The sequence below is a fragment of the Schistocerca americana genome, chromosome 9 (assembly GCF_021461395.2).
Source record: "Schistocerca americana isolate TAMUIC-IGC-003095 chromosome 9, iqSchAmer2.1, whole genome shotgun sequence".
In the NCBI taxonomy this organism is placed as follows: domain Eukaryota; kingdom Metazoa; phylum Arthropoda; class Insecta; order Orthoptera; family Acrididae; genus Schistocerca; species Schistocerca americana.
The window spans coordinates 59765326-59784922 of record NC_060127.1 but is presented as its reverse complement, the minus strand read 5'-3'; the positions used below and the strand labels follow the sequence as shown (position 1 = coordinate 59784922).

The 19597-nt window shown below is 44.3% G+C and overlaps 1 protein-coding gene across 1 annotated transcript in view; it reads right to left on the bottom strand.

Annotated features, from left to right (window-relative positions):
* The window catches only part of LOC124550895 (UDP-glucosyltransferase 2-like), a 104459-nt gene that overhangs the window by 52312 nt on the left and 32550 nt on the right, over positions 1 to 19597 (bottom strand). The window contains exon 2 of the mRNA XM_047125672.1: positions 1635 to 2469. Within this exon, the coding sequence (XP_046981628.1) occupies positions 1635 to 2468 (834 nt within the window). The 5' untranslated portion in view covers position 2469. The remainder of the gene's footprint in view (positions 1 to 1634; positions 2470 to 19597) is intronic.

The window sequence follows — 19597 nt, the reverse complement described above, 5'->3', positions numbered from 1 at the left end:
AGTGGCCCGACTCACTGAGAAGTGAAAACAGAAACAAACACAGCTGGGAGAAGATGGGAGCTTCTACTTTATTGTTTGACAGGGGAAGCTGGTACTGTATGATAATCTTTTCAGCGAAATGTTATGAGGGTGACAAAAGGAAACGATTTTGCATTTCCTAAACATGCAGCAGAGCATTCAGTTTTGCGCACACTACAGGGCAGCGTGTTCAAAATGGTTCAAATGGCTCTGAGCACTATGGGAATTAACTTCTGAGGTCATCAGTCCCCTAGAACTTAGAACTAGTTAAACCTAACTAACATAAGGACACCACACACATCCATGCCCGAGGCAGGATTTGAACCTGCGACCATAGCGGTCACACGGTTCCAGACTTTAGCGTCTAGAACCACTCGTCCACTCCAGCTGGCACAGCATGTTCCACAGGCAGACAGCAGCAGCAGAGGATGAGTTTCTGTTTTACGGACGGGCACAGCTAAGATACTAGAAAAGCGAGACGTTGTGTTGGGACCGTGATGGCATAGCATGTATATGATCTCTGATGCTAGATACTGAGGTGGTTACGCGGTAATGAGCTTATGAAGTAGACGCACAGTGTGGTAGTCACATAACTTGTCTGGCCAGAACTATCCCAACTGGACATATCATGCGTTGATGTGGTGTTGTGTACATAGTTCCACGAAGTCAGTGCGTACACAACTTTCCCACTAGAGCGCGCCCCCCTAAGCACAACTCCACAGGCGCAGCACTCGTCCATCTCTGCACTACGAGATGGCGCTGCCATAGAGACGGACCAAATTCTGCTTCCACTGATCTGCGTATTAGTATGTAACGCAGCCAATGAGATTGCTGCTAATGTAGAACCGTTTCTCCTCGAGGATCACACTCGTACAGTGATACATGAATGCACGAGGTATTATAATGAGTGTAAGACCTCCGATTAGTTAGTCTGCATTTGTCTGCACCAGTCTGTATCAGTCTGCATTAGTCTGTACCAGTCTGTACGAGTTCTACATTTGTCTGTACCAATCTATAGTCAAGTTTCAGTCTGCACCTAACAAGATTACCATATTCCTGTACATAGCCATGAAGATAAATGTATAGACACTTTTGTCAAGTATCAGAGATATATGTGAGAATAAGATTAACGTACCAATACCAAAGGAACTTCAGATGGTCGATTGTAAATAGCATCCAGAACCAAGTTAGGTAATTTTTATGCTTGTTATTATTTTAATAAATGTGTGTGGAAATTAATCAAGTTCTGTTTAAAGTTGGTCACCGTCAATCTGCTACTCTAAGCGTGCATGTGGCTTTTCTATCATCTGACCTAACGGCAGAAGATAAACACGCCACGATAAGACCACGAAACATATTGCTGACACTCGCCTACTTCGTTAGAGCGACAAGTCAAATAATCTGATGGTGTGTGTACTGAAGGTCTTACAGTACGCACACCACATGTGGTCAAATATTGTTGCAAGATAAACAAGCATTGACGTTTTTTTCTGACTGTCTACAGTTTTCTCTACTCATGTAGTGCTGGATTACATGACAGTACACTCTTATCACAAAGTTCAGCGAATTCTAAAATCCGTGTTTGGAAGGGCACAGTGTGACAAGGTTCAACTCACCTTGGATAATGGCTGTGGAGGTTTCGCTTGCAGCCCTCCGATCTCTATGATGGCCGGCACCAGCGGTTTGGGGTAGTCCGTGCTGAAGTGGGTGTTGACCATCACGAAGCTGACGTTCTTCTCGATCTCGCTGGGCAGCGGCGTAGAGTCGCCGAAGAACTTCCTGCTGAGCTCATTCTGCTCTGGCATGTATAAAAACCTCCGATACAGACCCACATACGTGTCGAGCAGAAAGTTTTGCATCCTCTGGGTGAATGTCATGTGGTCAGTGAGAGGTAACGTGTACGTATTCACGTAAGACGGGTTCTGGAAGTTTCCCGTCAGGTCGTTCGCCCACGGAGGACAGGCGTAGGCAGTGATACCGATGACTGGAGGGTTGCCGAATTTACTGACAAATCCCAACACGCATTCCGGTAAGGCGACTTCCGTGATGACGAGGTCGAACGTCTCGTTCTTCGCCAGCTCTAGCAACTGTCGAGCACCTTTCGAGCTTAAGGTGTGTCGGCAAGTGGTTAGTCCCCAGGTGAAGATTTCCCCGACCATGCCCATCTGACTTACTTCGGCAAAGCTCTCGTAGTCGTAATCTTCGTGTATTGCCTCGTATGCCCCTTCTATCAGGATCTCCCGGAGGTTGGGAACGGGTTTCTTCTCCCGGTCTGGAGCGAACACGGTCACCTGGTGACCGCGTTTGGCGAGCTCGAGCGTGAGGGCCCGGTTGAAGATGTGGTGGCTGCGAGAGACGGTGGTCATCAGGCAGAGGATCCTGGCCGACTCACACTGGCCGGCCAGGCACACGACCAGTACGACTGACGCCCACGCTGTAGTCTTCCTCATCCTGAAACAGCAGGACATCATCAACTAATCACAGACGTTCGTCGATTAAAGGATCTTGGCTGGCTTACAGAATCCTACAAGTCACAAGCAAAGTACAGACACTCACGCCCTGAAGCTATGGGGACCCATCAGCAGGTGAATATGTGGTAACTTCAAGAGATAGTGTTTATCGAGTACAATAGTTTTCCTGGGTCTCAGGGTCCCGCCAACCCAAGTGTAGTGTACTCACGAGGAGTCTGTTGTCTGTTTCATCGTGAAATACTAGGACATAAACCAGTTAAAATATACGAGGGTAATCCCAAAAGTGAAGTCTCCTATTTTTTTATAAGTACATATACCTGTTTATTTCTACAATGGTTTACATCCGTTTACAGCTTGAACATTTAGCTATTTTTCGACATAATCACCATTTCTGTCGAAGCGTTTTTGTAGACGCTGTGGCAGTTTTTGTATGCCCATGTCATACCAGCTCGCCGCCATGCTGTTCAGAAAGTTATGAACCTCTTCTTTCACCTCGTCGTCGGAGCTGAATCACTTTCCGGCCAAATGTTCTTTTAACCTAGGGAACAGGTGATAGTCACTGGGCGCCAAGTCAGGACTATAGGTTGGGTGGGTGATTATGTTCCACTGAAACTGTTGCAGGAGACAACGGTTTGCCGAGCGATGTGTGGGCGAGCGATGTCATGGAGAATGTGTACGCCCTTGCTCAACATTCCTCTTCTCCGGTTCTGAAATGCCCGTTTAAGTTTTTTCGGAGTCTCACAGTACCTGTCAGCGTTAATTGTGGTCCCAGCGATTCAGCTCCGACGACGAGGTGAAAGAAGAGGTTCATAACTTTCTAAACAGCATGGCGGCGAGCTGGTATGACATGGGCATACAAAAACTGCCACAGCGTCTACAAAAATGCATCGACACAAATGGTGATTATGTCGAAAAATAGCTAAATGTTCAAGCTGTAAACTGATGTAAACCATTGTAGAAATAAACAGGTCTATGTACTTATAAAAAAATAGAAGACCTTACTTTTGGGATTACCCTCTTAGTACTATGAGAGATGGTGTTCATCACGTAAGGAATCTTCACTGAGTCTCATTATACGCAAGTACAATGTAGCTTATATCCAGACTGAAGTCTCCCACGTCCTGAAACATTAGGACGTAATCAACCAGTGAACGTTTGGTGTTGTGACGGATGTTCATCAGCTACATCATCTTGTCAGACACAAAGATGCTCACCAGGTAGTGAAAATCTCCTGGCTGTGCAAAATGGTGTTCATAAGGTGATTAGATTTTTTCCTCACATGGGTCCACCAATAGCTAGATTAGTCTAGCTGACACAGCCTTCACTTAGCAAATGAACGAATACGTCACCGGTTTGAGGATACTCCTCATCTACAGTACGTTGGACGACAACAATCTAACCTGTTAGGGCGTAAAGTCAAGCGCTGCCACAGCAGTCGGGAATGGTAGAGCGTAGATGGCTGTGAGAAGACGTCAGCCAATCGCATGCTGACTGGACCTCCCTCCAGGATGACAACGCAACAGCAGTGGCCCTATGTGAAGAGGACATAAGCGCCGCGCGCGACTGATGCGGCCCGATTCAACAGCAGCTTCAAGACTATTGACTGGGATATCAGCGTCAACTCCACTTACTGCGCTTGTAGAATCTACGTTGCACATACTTGTGATAGTTTATACAGAAGAAGACTGCTTATTTTGTTCGTCGCTCTTTGCTTGCAACACTTCTGTGTAGATGTCAAAGTTAAGTATTGTCATTTACTTTCTGTAATAAAAGTCATTAATACGATTTGTTTAAATTGTTTTCTAGCGAACCGAGTATCGTCGAGAATAAAATGGTCGACACCAGAGCGAACCCTTACACATTCAAAATAGTACAAAATTCTGATTTTGTGAGAATGTGGTGGTTGCGGGAGTTGTGCCCATCTACACGGCTTGTTGTTAGATTTCAACAACGTGGAGGGTCAGTATGGCCAAAACCTAGACGGCAGTCTTCTACATACTGAAACAACAGGACATTACGAACGTGTGATTAATGGTGTGCATCAGAAATCATCGTGGGCTTACAGGGACGACCAGTGAGAGCCTTAGAATGGCCAAAACACAATTGTACTCTCATAAGGTAATTGAGTGTGTTGGCCTCACAGGGACGAACCAGAAATAGGGTCAGCTTTGATGACACAGGATTTTATAAATGGCTGTACAAGTGATGGTATGGAGGAGACTCAGTACTTACAGTATCTTGCAGTACTTACGAGATCTCCCACCAGAGGGCAGGAGGGCCGACCCCGAGACTAAAGCCTCCCACTTCTTAAAACTATGTGACAGTATTAATTTGTGAGGATGTGTTGACGATGAGAGGTGGTACTTAACATACGCACGTTATTGTTGGATTCACAAACTCGCAGTAGAAAGAGGGGCAGTATACCCAGTCTGTGGTTTTACATGTCCAGAAACCGTAGATTATTATCTATGGATGAAGATGTGGTGCTGTGACAGTGATGCTCTTCAGGAATACGACCTTGGCAGACTCTCAATGGCTAACTACACAAAAGCCCAGTATGATCGACACACAGACAGATAGTTCATACACTTAAATACCAGGACGTTACCAGTGGGATCTGCAGCGAACTGACGCATGGTGCAGGGAATGGCAATTGAATCTCAATGTAGACAAGTGTAATGTGCTGCGAATACATAGAAAGATAGATCCCTTATCATTTAGCTACAAAATAGCAGGTCAGCAACTGGAAGCAGTTAATTCCATAAATTATCTGGGAGTACGCATTAGGAGTGATTTAAAATGGAATGATCATATAAAGTTGATCGTCGGTAAATCAGATGCCAGACTGAGATCCATTGGAAGAATCCTAAGGAAATGCAATCCGAAAACAAAGGAAGTCGGTTACACTACGCTTGTTCGCCCACTGCTTGAATACTGCTCAGCAGTGGGGGATCCGTACCAGATAGGGTTGATAGAAGAGATAGAGAAGATCCAACGGAGAGCAGCGCGCTTAGTTACAGCATCATTTAGTAATCGCGAAAGCATTACGGAGATGATAGATAAACTCCAGTGGAAGACTCTGCAGGAGAGACGCTCAGTAGCTCGGTACGGGCTTTTGTTAAAGTTTCGAGAACATACTTTCACCGAAGAGTCAAGCAGTATATTGCTTCCTCCTACGTATATCTCGCGAAGAGACCATGAGGATAAAATCAGAGAGATTAGAGCCCACACAGAGGCATACCGACAATGCTTCTTTCCACGAACAATCCGAGACTGGAATAGAAGGGAGAACCGATAGAGGTACTCAGGGTACCCTCCGCCACACACCGTCAGGTGGCTTGCGGAGTATGGATGTATATGTAGATGTAGATGTAGATGATGTTGTCGCTATGAGGGTGTGGCTCATTAGTGGCAGGACACTGGCTGACAGTTAGTGGTCTACTGTACAGATGGCCGAGAGTGAAAAAGCAGGATATTATCACTGGGTAAAGATGTGCGAAATACAGTGCTCATCGTTCACAGAATCGTGGATGGCTTTCATAGTTCCACCAGGCAAAGGGTCAGCAAACCCTTTATCTGGAATTTAGTCACCAACACCCCGAAATTGTCAGACTACCTGCTTCCTTTGGAATTGGAACTATTACATTCTTCTTGAAGTCTGAGGGTATCTCGCCTATCTCATGCGTCTTGCACACAAGATGGAGGAGTCTTGTCGTGGCTAGCCCTTCCACGGCTGTCAGTAGTTCTGACGGAATGTCGTCTCCTCCGGGATCCTTGTTTCGGTTTAGGTCTTTCAGCGTAATGTACGGAGTGTGGCCATTTTTGAAAGTGATACATGGATGATACACAATTTAGACAAGAAGAGAATAGAAGCTTTCGAAATGTGATGCTATGGAAGAATACTGAAGATTAGGTGGGTAGATCACGTAAGTAATGAGGAATTACTGAATAAAATTGAGAAGAAAAGAAATTTGAGGCACAACCTGACCAAAAAGAGGGGTAAATTGGAACGACACATTGTGAGACATCAAGGGATCACCAATTTAGTATTTAGGCGAACTGGGGAGGCGGGGGGGGGGGAGGTAAAAACCGCAGAGGGATATCAAGAGAGGAATACAGTAAGCAGATTCAGAGGGATGTAGGTTGCAGTAGTTACTCGGAGATGAAGAGGCTTGGACAGGATGTGTAATATACTGATTACTCCTTGCTACTGTAGTGTTATCTTGAAACTGTGAGAAAGGAGGACAGGCGTTCCAAGGCGCGGAAGCAGAGACGATGCTGAGGGCAGACGAAACTAGGAGAGATATTGTTACATGAAGTAAACAGTAAGGGGAGAGCCTTGCGAAAATGCAGACGCCCCCAGACGCGGTCCCAGGGCGTTAGTTACTCCTCAAGGAATTAACATGTAACTTCATATGTCGTCTAGACGCTGTAGTAGGTTGCCACTGTAGAACTTTGTAACCAACAGGCACGTACTAGCGTATAAAGCCAGCTTGATACCAGCCCTGAGAACAGCAACATCAGTAGGCTCACAAGGGTTAGAAAGAGAGCGAAAACGCCAAAAACTGTTGACCCAGCAGTCCCTACTCCGGGGAGACAAAGGGGCGGGGCTAAATGACGTATAACAATAATGTTTCAAGCCTTCTTTGACAGAGCAGTTACATTTACCTTTCAACTGAACAGTGTTGATACCAAATAGGGACTCAGTGCAACTGCATTAACATCCCCGCCCTAGGAGCAGTAGTGGGGACCTAACATGTGATTGGCAGGCAACTGCAAAAGACCTACGGGATTAGCTGGGTGGCTTTGAGTGGGAAAAACAGTGCCCCCACGCGACTCTTTAAAACCTCTAGATTCCGCATTTCGGCAGAGTTCTCAGTCAGACGATCTGGGCACGGAATCCGCGACCGTCGACTCCAGCCTCGGTCCAGCTCCGCGCAAGTCTGCTCTCTCACTTGGAGTGCCTCAGTGAACTGTGTCACATTCGGTTTTGCAACTAATCTGTTGCCTTAAGAGGCTGCTAGTGTTTGCTACTGTGGTTAGCATCCACTCCTGGGACTTCTGCAGTGGCTTCTGTTGTAACAGTGTTGTTCATGCTTTTTCTAACCCTAGAACAAGCCTAGAGTGTATCAGTCCTGTCTGGAATAAACAGCTATTTCAAAACCCTGTTTGTCCAAGAGTCTCCACAACGAGTTCCCTACCGAGTCTCACCACCTGCATTTCTAGTAAATGCCTGCACCAGTGTTGGCTCATATAGAAGAAAACAATCAAATGCCTTCACTGTGAATTGTCCTGCCTTCTGCTCTGTACCGCCCGGGAGCGCAGACTGACCAGTAACCCCCTTTTTCCCCCTCCCACCTATGTCAGGACACTACAGATGGAGTAGCATGGAGAGCTGCATCAAACCATTCTTTGGACAGAAAGCCACAACAGCATCAGTAATGAAGATTCTCATCAGAATCTGGACAACGGTAGGACCGCAAATGATTATATTTTGGGGAGACCAAATTTGTCAGTAAATGGTCCATGATACCCCACATCCAACAACTGTAAGATACGATTTTGTCTTGCCACTGCACTAGTCACGGGTGTAATGCCTCCGGAAACATACTTTCAATCAATTTAGTACTGTGTTGGATAAAATCATCCTTCCTAGTTTCTACTTTCCTTTCAATATTACTGCCTTCTGACTCTTTCTATGAAACTCATCGCAGGTAATCTAAGTATTGCATATTTCGTCCTTAGACAACTTGCGAGCCATTTCTAGTACCAGCACCTATCACGACGTACACACAATAAACACTTCAGGCGCAGCGTCAATCAGCTACCACCTCAACAGCATTTATTTATTTATTTAAGCATCGCCTCCCAGCCATGAGCAACGCAACTGAACATTTACAGTACTCCCAGAAGATTAGATAAAGGGTAGTTTCAAGCCATAGGTTTACTGGATAATTCACCGATAGATAGCTTCTTGAAGAAAGAAATTCAGATGAACACTCACTGCTGGGGCTTAAGAAATCGTTACGATATTTTAGGTACTGTAAGAAATGGCGACAAGAATGTATATGTTCGTTTTTAAATAACTCATTTCAAAATGTAATGTATGGAAAAGTGCTCCATTTGTTAGCTATGTGTTGGGCCATCAATAAATAAATTTAAAGAAGTATAGCTCCTAGGGAACACATGTGCGTAAAGAATAACCTGCCTGTATTACCACTGCCGCGGTCCTAGGCAGCGATTGAGAAATCAGTGCATTGAATATACCTAATGAACAGTAATTATTCTGTGGTATCACTGTTTACAGAATATGAAAGTCACAAAATTCAAAGTTTTACGAACATAAATACTTTCTTTATAGATATACTAATTTTCAAAAAGTACAATTTGACCGCTTTTCTGACTCTAGTACTCACATGTCATAAATGTCACACAGGAATTGTGCGTGCAGATACCATATTTAATATGTTGTTGAAATATAGCTACAAAAGTAGGCAAAACAACTGAATAGTTCCAACTATGCGACGGGGTAATATTTTTATTTATGAGTGGTGATTTGATGGGAGTAACCTTCCAAAGAAAATGTCAATAATTTAGTTGTAGGACTGTATGAGTTCTTTCGCTCATTTTGAAAAGGGACAGTTATAAAAGTGACCATGTCTTCACACAAATAGATAACATTACAATACAATTAACAGTCATACACTAGTGGCCATTAAAATTGCTACACTACGAAGATGACGTGCTACAGAAGCGAAATTTAACCGACAGGAAGAAGATGCTGTGATATGCAAATGATTAGCTTTTCAGAGCTTTCACGCAAGGTTGGCGCCGGTGGCGACACCTTCAACATGCTGACATGAGGAAAGTTTCCAACCGATTTCTCATACACAAATAGCAGCTGACCGGCGTTGACTGGTGAAACGTTGTTGTGATGCCCCGTGTAAGGAGGACAAATGTTTCCCACTTTGATAAAGGTCGGATTATAGCCTATCGCGATTGCAGTTTATCGTATCGCGACACTGATGCTGGCGTTGGTCGATATCCAATGGCTGTTATCAGAATATGGAATCGGTGGGTTGAGGAGGGTAAGACGGAACGCCGTGCTGGATCCCAACGGCCTCGTATCACTAGCAGTGCAGATGACAGGCATCTTATCCTCATGGCTGTAACGGATCGTGCAGCCACGTCTCGATGCCTGAGTCAACAGATGGGGACGTTTGCAAGACAACAACCATCTGCACGTACAGTTCGACGACGTTTGCAGCAGCATTGACGACTATCAGCTCGGAGACCGTGGCCAAGGTTACACTTGACGCTGCGTCACAGACAGGAGCGCCTGCGATGGTGTACTCAACGACGAATCTGGGTGAACGAATGGCAAAACGTCATTTTTTTCGAATGAATCCAGGTTCTGTTTACAGCATCATGATGGTCGCATCCGTGTTTGGCGACTTCGCGGTGAACGCACATTGAAAGAGTGTATGCGTCATCGCCATACTGGCGTATCATCCGGCGTGATGGTATGGGGTGCCATTGGTTACGACCCGTGGCTCTACCCTTCATTCGATCCCTGCGAAACCCTACATTTGAGCAGGATAATGCACGACCGCATGTTGCAGGTCCTGTACGGGCTTTTCTGGATACAGGAAATGTTCGACAGCTACCCTGGCCAGCACATTCTCCAGATTCTCACCAACTGAAAAGGTCTGGTCAATGGAGGCCGAGCAACTGGCTCGTCACGATACGCCAGTCACTACTCTTGATGAACTGTGGTATCGTGTTGAAGCTGCATGGGCAGATGTACCTGTACACGCCATCCAAGCTCTGTTTGACTCAATACCCAGGCGTATCAAAGCCGTTATTACGGCCAGAGGTGGTTGTTCTGGGTACTGATTTCTCAGGTTCTATGCACCCAAATTGCGTGAAAATGTAATCACATGTCAGTTCTAGTATAATATATTTGTCCAATGAATAGTTTATCATCTGCATGTCTTCGTGGTGTAGCAATTTTAATGGCCAGAAGTTTTTAATACTAGAGTGATTCTTTTCTTCGCATTGACCAACTGCCCCACACCCATTGATTTCTATCTTCACAGTGGTCCTCCATCGTCATGTATCTGTTCCTTTCTTCTGTCCTGTTATTCTTGATTTTTTTCTGTTTTTGCCCGATTGTTTAATGTTTCATTCTAGACGTTTTTATATTTCCCTAATTCGTACTGTTTTACCTCCTTGTTCAGAAAACACAATACTATTTGTTTCCCCAGCTTGTTACACATTCGGTAGAGATGTCGAAAGAAGTGTGACTTTCACTTTCCCACCACTTCCGCGTATTTTGGTAAACATTATTATTGCGTCCCACTTTCCTACCATCCGTAGTTTGTATATTTATATTAGGTGACGACGATCAAAGATCCATTCTTTCGGTGCGGACGCATACCGCGCCCGATCTCTTACGGGAATCAGGAACTGCGAGCGAGGAGTTGACGGTTAGGTGACGCTACGCGAGTAGTGTTCAACGGGCTGCGAATATGGATCGGATAGGAAGCGCGTTCAGATAGCGGATGTCTAAAAAAAAGTTAATGAAAATAATTTACCGCTATTGATTTCCCCTCACCATTCCTAATAACCTTGACGACGAGGTGTACACCGTGGCCAGGCATTGGATTACGACCCCTGCCCACTCTGCCCTCAATTCCATGCCCTACTTCCTTATAATAAAAAAATAAAAATAAAAGACATGAAAAAGTAGTTAAGGCGACAGCTCGCGTTAAGTGGGACTCTGGCAAAAATTTTCTCTCGTTACCATTGATTCATTTGAATGCGGAAATGCGGCTAACGTCATTAAAACTTTCGACAATGTTTTAATTTTGAATTTGTAGAGATCAATTTCTTGTTGTTGATATCTGAAATTAAAAGCACATTATCTTCCCATTTAACTGTTACATATTCTGGAAATTCTTCTAGTCCATTCTGCTGTATCGTTTCTCCAAGTTATTCAGATTCATTAACTCATTCCGTTTAATCTTTTAGTGTTTTCTGTTTATTTTGGAGCATTTTTTATGTGCCATGAGTTTTACTTTCTTTTGGCTCAAATTCTGGGACCGTTTCAATTGGCTCTTCTTTGAAAAAAATTTCTCGACATAAGCGTTTTTGGCAGATTTTCTGAAAGTACTAACAAACCGTCTCCAGCAGCTAGACGTAAACGTGTGGCGGGCACACCTGGGTACCGACCGTCCGCCGTGTCACCCTATGTCAGTGGCGTCATTGCGTGCAGCATGGAAGGGAGAGGAGTCAGCAAAGTGCTCCCAGCCAATGTCAGTTTTCGCGACCTGGAGCCGTTGCTATTCGGTCAAACAGCTCCTCAATTGGCAACATACAACGCTGGAAAAACACCGGTTCCAGTCCTCGCCCCAAAGAAATTTCCTTGCATTGCCAGGAATCGAACGGGGGTCCTCCGAGTACCATTCAACGGCGCTGATCTAAACCTACGGAGGCGTTCGCAAGAGCTAGACTATCTTAATTCCATTTGAATTTTTCCCCGTCATTACTGGTGAAACTATGTGATGTTTAGTTACAGATTATGGATCATTATGGTTTTTTTAGAAATACAGTTAACACATCAAAAATGGTTCAAATGGCTCTGAGCACTATGCGACTTAACTTCTGAGGTCATCAGTCGCCTAGAACTTAGAACTAATTAAACCTAACTAACCTAAGGACATCACACACATCCATGCCCGAGGCAGGATTCGAACCTGCGACCGTAGCGGTCGCTCGAATCCAGACTGTAGCGCCTAGAATCGCTCGGCCACTCTTGCCGGCTAGAATTAACAATTGAAGGTGACAAGCCGTTCCCTTGTACATCACTAGTTTTTATTACGAAAGTTAAAGATATTTATCCTATTATTTGACTTGAGCTATCGCATTCCTTCCAAGTACTGTGTCTGTTAATTTTTCTTCGAAACGAAATTATCTGATTGTATGTATTGTATGTCTGCCTACAGAATCGAAGACATTCTTGATGTTAACACATCAGTGCTAATTATTTTCTTTTCGTTTGTTGTTGACCCAGCGTGGCAACTTGGGTGCACAGCGACAATCGCTCCATGACGAGGCGGAAAGCAGTGGCCTTGCGCGACGTAACCAGCTTGTAAATACTGCATGAAATGCAGGAAGCGCTGATCAGTGAGCGGGGGCAGATAAGAGAAGCATTTGCTGAGCGTTCGAGATAAACAGATGCTCTGAGGTCGACGCTTCTGCGGACACGTGCTGAACACGTGGCGTTGCCGCATGTCTCCCTACGCAGACGCGGACTGTTAACAGTCCTCATTTTGATCCCTTGTACTAATACATCTACAAAAGTACTTCGCAAACCATTGTACGGTGCGTAGCGGAGGGTACATTGTAGCACTGCCAGTCATTCCCTTTCCTGTTCCACTGCCCGAATTTCTCATACCTTGTCTCGATCTACATGTACGTGATTACTCTGATATTCACAATAAAGTGTCTGGCAGAGTGTTCAATGAACCATCTTCAAGCTGTCTCTCTACCGTTCCACTCTCGAACGGCACGCCGGAAAAACGAGCACTTAAATTTTTCTGTGCGAGCCCTGATTTCTCTTATTTTATCGTGATGATCATTTCTCCCTCTGTAGGTGGGTGCCAACAGAATGTTTTCGCAGTCGAAGAAGAAAACTGGTGATTGAAATGTCATGAGAAGATCCCGCCGCAACGAAAAACGCCTTTCTTTCAATGATCACCACTCAAATTCACGTATCATGTCTGTGAGACTATCTCCCCTATTTCGCTATAATACATAACAAGCTGCTCTTCTTTGTACTTTTTCAATGTCATCCGTCAGTCCCATCTGATGAGGATCCCACACCACACAGCAATACTCCAGGATAGGATGGACAAGCGTGGTGTAAGCAGTCCCTTTGGTAGACGTGTTGCATCTTCTAAATGTTCATGGTCGTTACGCGAAATGTACATTGCTCACAGCAGAACTGTTCTACAATAAACCGCAAATGCCGGTTCTCTAAATTTTCTTGCTAGTGTTTTGCGATAATAAATCATCTTCCCTCCATATTCAAGTTCACAAGGTTTCTCCGTAATACTACCGGTAAAAAACCTAACATCACGCTTGTGAGTTGCTTAAATGTCTTTAATGCGACCTGGTGGGACCCCAAAAACTCGAGAAGTACTCAATAATGGGTCCGATTAGTGATTTATGGTTCAAATGGCTCTGAGCACTATGGGATTTAACGTCTGAGGTCACCAGTCCCCTAGAACTTAGAACTAATTAAACCTAACTAACCTAAGGACATCACACACATCCATTCCCGAGGCAGGATTCGAACCTGCGACCGTAACGGTCGCGCGGTTCCAAACTGTAACGCCTAGAACCGCTCGGCCAGAGCTATACTTCGCTAGAATCCTTCCAGTAAACCAAAATCGACTATATGCCTCCCCTGTAACGTAGTTGCTCATTTCATTTCGTACCTCTTTGCAACGTTGTGCCTAGGTATTCAGTCGACGTGATTCTGTCAAACTGCGCCCCATTCATGCAGTATCCCAAGCATTACAGCATCTTTTCCTTTTTCATATGCATTAATTTACACTCTTTTACATTTAGAAGAAGGTGTCATGCATCCTACTGCACAGAAATTCTGCCTGAGTTACCCTGTATGTTTTTACAAAACGTCACTTTCCCCTAAAATAGTCGGCCGTTGTGGCCGAGCGGTTCTAGGCGCTTCAGTCCGGAACCGTGCGACCGCTACGGTCGCACGTTCGAATCCTGCCTCGGGCATGGATGTGTGTGATGTCCTTAGGTTAATTAGGTTTAAGTAGTTCCGAGTTCTAGGGGACTGATGGCCACAGATATTAAGTCCCATAGTGCTCAGAGCGATTGTCTGAACCGGTAAAATAAATTTCTTTTATTTCCGTTCATGATCACAGGATTATTAGGTCCTTAGACTACCGGTTATGGTCAGCGATGGCCATCTTCAGGTCTGTTGTAAAACATGCCCTAATATCATGAAGTCATATTAGAACATATTTTAAAAGAGTTCCGTAGATGGTGGTCGCTGACCGAAACCGGTGTGTAAGGATCATGGACAGAAATAAACGGAAATCGTTCTGCACGTTCTGGATCACTGCTCTATTCGGGACCGTGTCGTGAAATTTTCCCGTACACTGCAGCGCCATCAGCAAAGAGTCGCAGATTGCCTCTCGGCCTATGCGTCAGATTGTTATTGTTTATGAAGAGCAAGAGCGGCCCTATCACGCCTCCAACTATCTAAAGTCTAAACTGGAAATAACAGTTAAAAAAGCCGAGACGTCGCGTCTTGCTCTTACTTATGGTCTTGCTATGTTGTCCGAACAAGAGGGAGCCAGGGCAGAAGCACAATAGGCGCAAAGATGCGAGCTGGTGCCGTAGAGACTCGCCACTTGCGCGAATTCCACCAGCGCCACAGGTGAGAATGAATATATAGACTTCGCCTCGGCCTATTGCAGGCCGAGTACAATCCACCAAAGGCCGGACGACAACGGACAGAAGTCTACTCAGAAGATAGAAGAGCAGCCCTCGCCCACTTGCTAATAGATCATCGTCCAGAGCTGACTTACACAGTGAACTCTTAGAAGTGGGAAGTTGCTGCAAATTGCATTCTCTATGTATAGTGCAGTTGACCTACGATTATTTGCACTTAGCCATTGAGAGTCTTTTTTATGTAATGAGGGTCACTCCAAAAGAAATGTACAATTTTTTTAAACCATCTTTTATTCTACATGTTTGAAAGTTTTACAGTGTGTAGATATATCCTTTAGGAACAATATTTTGCCTGCCGGAGTGGCCGAGCGGTTCTAGGCGCTACAGTCTGGAACCGCGCGGCCGCTGCGGTCGCAGTTTCGAATCCTGCCTCGGGCATGGATGTGTGTGATATCCTTAGGTTAGTTAGGTGTAAGTGGTTCTAAGTTCTAGGGGACTCATGACCTCAGAAGTTGAGTCCCATAGTGCTCAGCGCCATTTGAACAATATTTTCATTTCTCCACATAATTTCAATCCCTCTCAACTGCCTTAGGCCATCTTGGAACCAGCGCCTGTATACTCGCACGGTAAAATTCTGGACCAACCTGTTGGAGCCACTGTTTGGCAGCGTGCACAAGGGAGTCATCATCTTCAAACCTTGTTCCATGGAGAGATTCTTTCAGTTTCCCAAAGAGATGATAGTCACATGGAGCCAGGTCAGAACTGTAAGGCGGGTGTTTCAGTGTTGTCCATCCGAGTTTTGCGATCGCTTCCATGGTTTTTTGGCTGACATGTGGCCGTGCATTGTCATGCAACAGCAAAACATCCTGCTTTTCCCGATGTGGTCGAACACGAGTCAGTCGAGATTGAAGTTTCTTTGGTGTTGTCACATATGCATGAGAATTTATGGTTGTTCCACTTGGCATGATGTCCACCAGCAAGAGTCCTTCGGAATCGAAAAACACCGTAGCTTTTCCAGCAGAAGGTGTGGTTTTGAATTTTTTTTGGGTGAATTTGCATGATGCCATTCCATTGATTGCCTCTACGTCTCTGGTGAAAAATGATGGAGCCATGTTTCATCACCTGTCACAATTATTCCAAGAAATTCATCTCCACCATTCTCGTACTGTTCCAAAAGTTCGCTGCATACCGTTTTTCTTGTTTCTTTGTGAGACACTGTCAACTTCCTGGGAACCCACATGGCACAAACCTTTATAACGCCAACATTTTCAGTATTCTGCAAACACTTGCTTCCCCTATCCCAACGTAGCGTGACAATTCGTTCACTGTGATGCCTCTGTCACCAGTCACCAATTCGTTAACTTCCTGCACATTGTCTGGAGTGTGTGCCGTACGAGGCCTGCCGCTGCGAGCACAATCCTCAAAATTGCCGTGCCCGCTTTCATCACGTAACCTGCTTGCCCGCCGACTAACTGTACTGCGATCGACAGCAGCATCTCCATACACCTTTTTCAACCTCTTGTGGATGTCTCCCACTGTCTCGTTTTCACAGCACAGGAATTCTATGACAGCGCGTTGCTTCTGACGAACATCAAGTGTAGCAGCCATCTTGAAGACATGCTGTGACGGCGCCACTCACGGAAACAGGTTGAACTAAGTTTGAAACCAAGCGGGAAGGATGTATCTACACACTGCAAAACTTTCACACATGCATAATGAAAACTGTATTTTCACAAAAATAGTGTGTATTTCTTTTGGAGTGATCCTCGTATATTACATGCAGTATTGCAGACTTCATTATCCGACAAGTCACAAAGATAAGCAAAATTTTTTAACTCATTTGTGTGACTTTGTTACTAATTTGTTGGGGTGTTGTAGAACATTCTTTCTCCTATGCTGTTGCCTGACCCTAGGGCATAGTAGTGTAATAGTGACAGGAAGAAATTATCTGAGCAGTGTGCTGCACTAGAAGAGGTTTCACGAACTTACAAATTCTGCCTACCGTAGCAACATTGGCAACTGGGCCTCCACAGCAGTAGTGGCGAAGCCGTTACAAAACTGGCGACCAAGGTTTACAAAACGTCTAACTATAAAAGTGGCACCTATGGTCTAGAGCGGCGGTCGGCAGCAGACGGACAGCAGAAGGTCAAAAACTGGTCCGTCAAAGATATTTTCAAAGTATAAATAAGATACTCAAATTATTAAAAAAATATTTTTTTACGAGAAAAAGTACCACCACAGCTGTATCTTGAGAACGGCTTTCCTCAGGCCCCACCACTGCCAAAACAGTACTTGAGTTCTACATCTATATCTACATGGACACTCTGCAAATTACATTCAAGTGCTTGGTATAGGGTTCATCCAACCATCTTCACAATTCTCTATTATTCCAATCTCGCAGAGCGCGCGAAAAGAGTGAACACCTATATCTTTCCGTACGAGCTCTGATTTCCCTTATTTTATCGTGGTTATCGTTCCTCCCTATGTAGGTCGGTGTCAAGAAAATATTTTCGCATTCGGAGGTGATAGTTGGTGATTGGATTTTAGTGAGAAGATTCCGTCGCAACTAAAAATACCTTTCTTTTAATGATTTCCAGCCCAAATCCTGTATCATTTCTGGAGTTATACCCTTAAAACTGTCAGACATCGAACACTGTAGCACTGTCGCACGATGTCAGAGGTGCGTGACAAGCACCATGTGGACTGTAAGAATTACGAGCAGAGGCTATTGGACGTCGGTCCTAGCTCAACGATGACTCACTCGGCCCCACTGAAGCCTGTTGAGGGAGTCCAATTATCTCATGGAGCTCGTCCGCTGACTGCCGTCGCCAGCAACGCAAGCTGCTTTCACACGATGGAATCTGCAAGTCACCTAGCACGAGTGTCGTTTCGATTCCTCTCTCAATGACTAAAGACTGACGAGCCAAAACATTACGACCACCTGCTGTTGGCCATCTGTCTAATGCGATGTGTATGGCCATTAAAATTTGTTAAAACGGCCTTGATCACAAAAATATTTTGTTTAAACTGGTGACCGGTTTCGATCTGTTGTACTGTGATCATCTTCAGACCTTGTACTCTGCAAAGAGAGTAGTAAATCAGAGTAGAGGTATCAAAATCATTATAAAGCGAAATAGTTGTAATACATAATTAATATGAATAGTATGCCCATGATGATGGCGGCTGGAGCTGGGTTGGCTGAGCTAGCTGCTCCAGACAGATGTAATACACCGCTGTCTGTAGCTTAGCTGCTCGTGGCTAAGTAGAGACAGACACGCCCCCCCCATCGCCAGCATGGCGTCATTACTGGCCGACGGCTATGAGTCTGTAATGTCTCTTGCAGCGGTCTCTCCGCGATATTTTCAGAAATTTTATAAATTATTTAACTCAGTACATATCTCGAAACACCTCTTCTTGTCTCACCGATTCCTAAACTTTAATATACGACGATTATCAATGCAAAGTAGTTTCAAGCCCTATTATTCCTTGGAGCGTCCATTTACTTCATGGAATAACTTCTCTGCTATCTATGTTTTATATTATGAAAAGAATGAAGGAGATCTTGCCGATTAGCCGTGAAAGAAGGAGGATGTATATGTATGTATTGTTGAGCTAGTCACCATCTTGATGAGATTCTGTATGAGAAGGAATTTAATACATGAACTAAACTAAAGTAAGTGTGTTCGCGTATTATTTAACTGATTATTATTGACAGTGTCTGCTTACTACGCTGTGGTGCACGGGATCAGTGGGGAACGGCTGATTTACACTGGACGAACCTGCCGTTTTGTATGCTCAAGATATCCAGTTTATTATTTAAAAAAAATAGGCTAACACGGTTTTACCAGCAGATCTCCGGTCTTCCCCATGTGATCACCGGAAGTTAATAATTATTACAAATGTTTTCAGGAGATCGACTGACAATTTTCGTCGCACCGAGACTTCGAAATTGCTTCACTGCCTTATGGAATTTAAGTTAAGCTCAGTTTAATCAGGACAGAACAGTATTGAACTGTGTGAATGTGATAAGCTTGCTTTGTGAATGAAAATTCCCATGTTTTTTACTATCCTGATCAGTGAAGCTAAATCAGGCCGATGTGAGAGAGGTTTTCAAATTTTTTAGATCCCACAAAAAAAAGAAGAAAAGTCGTCAGCATAAGTAATAAAAGCTACTCCTAAAATATGCTGACTTTGGCCATAAAAGTGAAAACGAGAATAATTATTCATTTTAAACTCAAACTTCATATATAACAGTTTAAACGTGGATAAAACTTCGTTAATCATGAGAATGGTCGTGTGAGAGTTGGCTGCCCTCTACAGGTGACGGATGGTGGGACGCCAGATTGGTAACTATGGAAACGACACTTTCATCGATTCCTCTATAGACCAAATATGTTGTGATGGTTGGCTTGTGCAAAGGATGCCATCCAGTGCCCATGGAGACGATGTAAGAATCGATAATGTATCAATCTTTCGTGAAATTAAAAGATAATTCCTTAATATGCGTTTACACACATGAAATTATGTGCAGGGTCTGTCATAAAATGTGCATATCACGTACTTAAAATAAAATATAATTAAAAGAAAGAGTACATTCTTCTAATAATTTTCGGGTG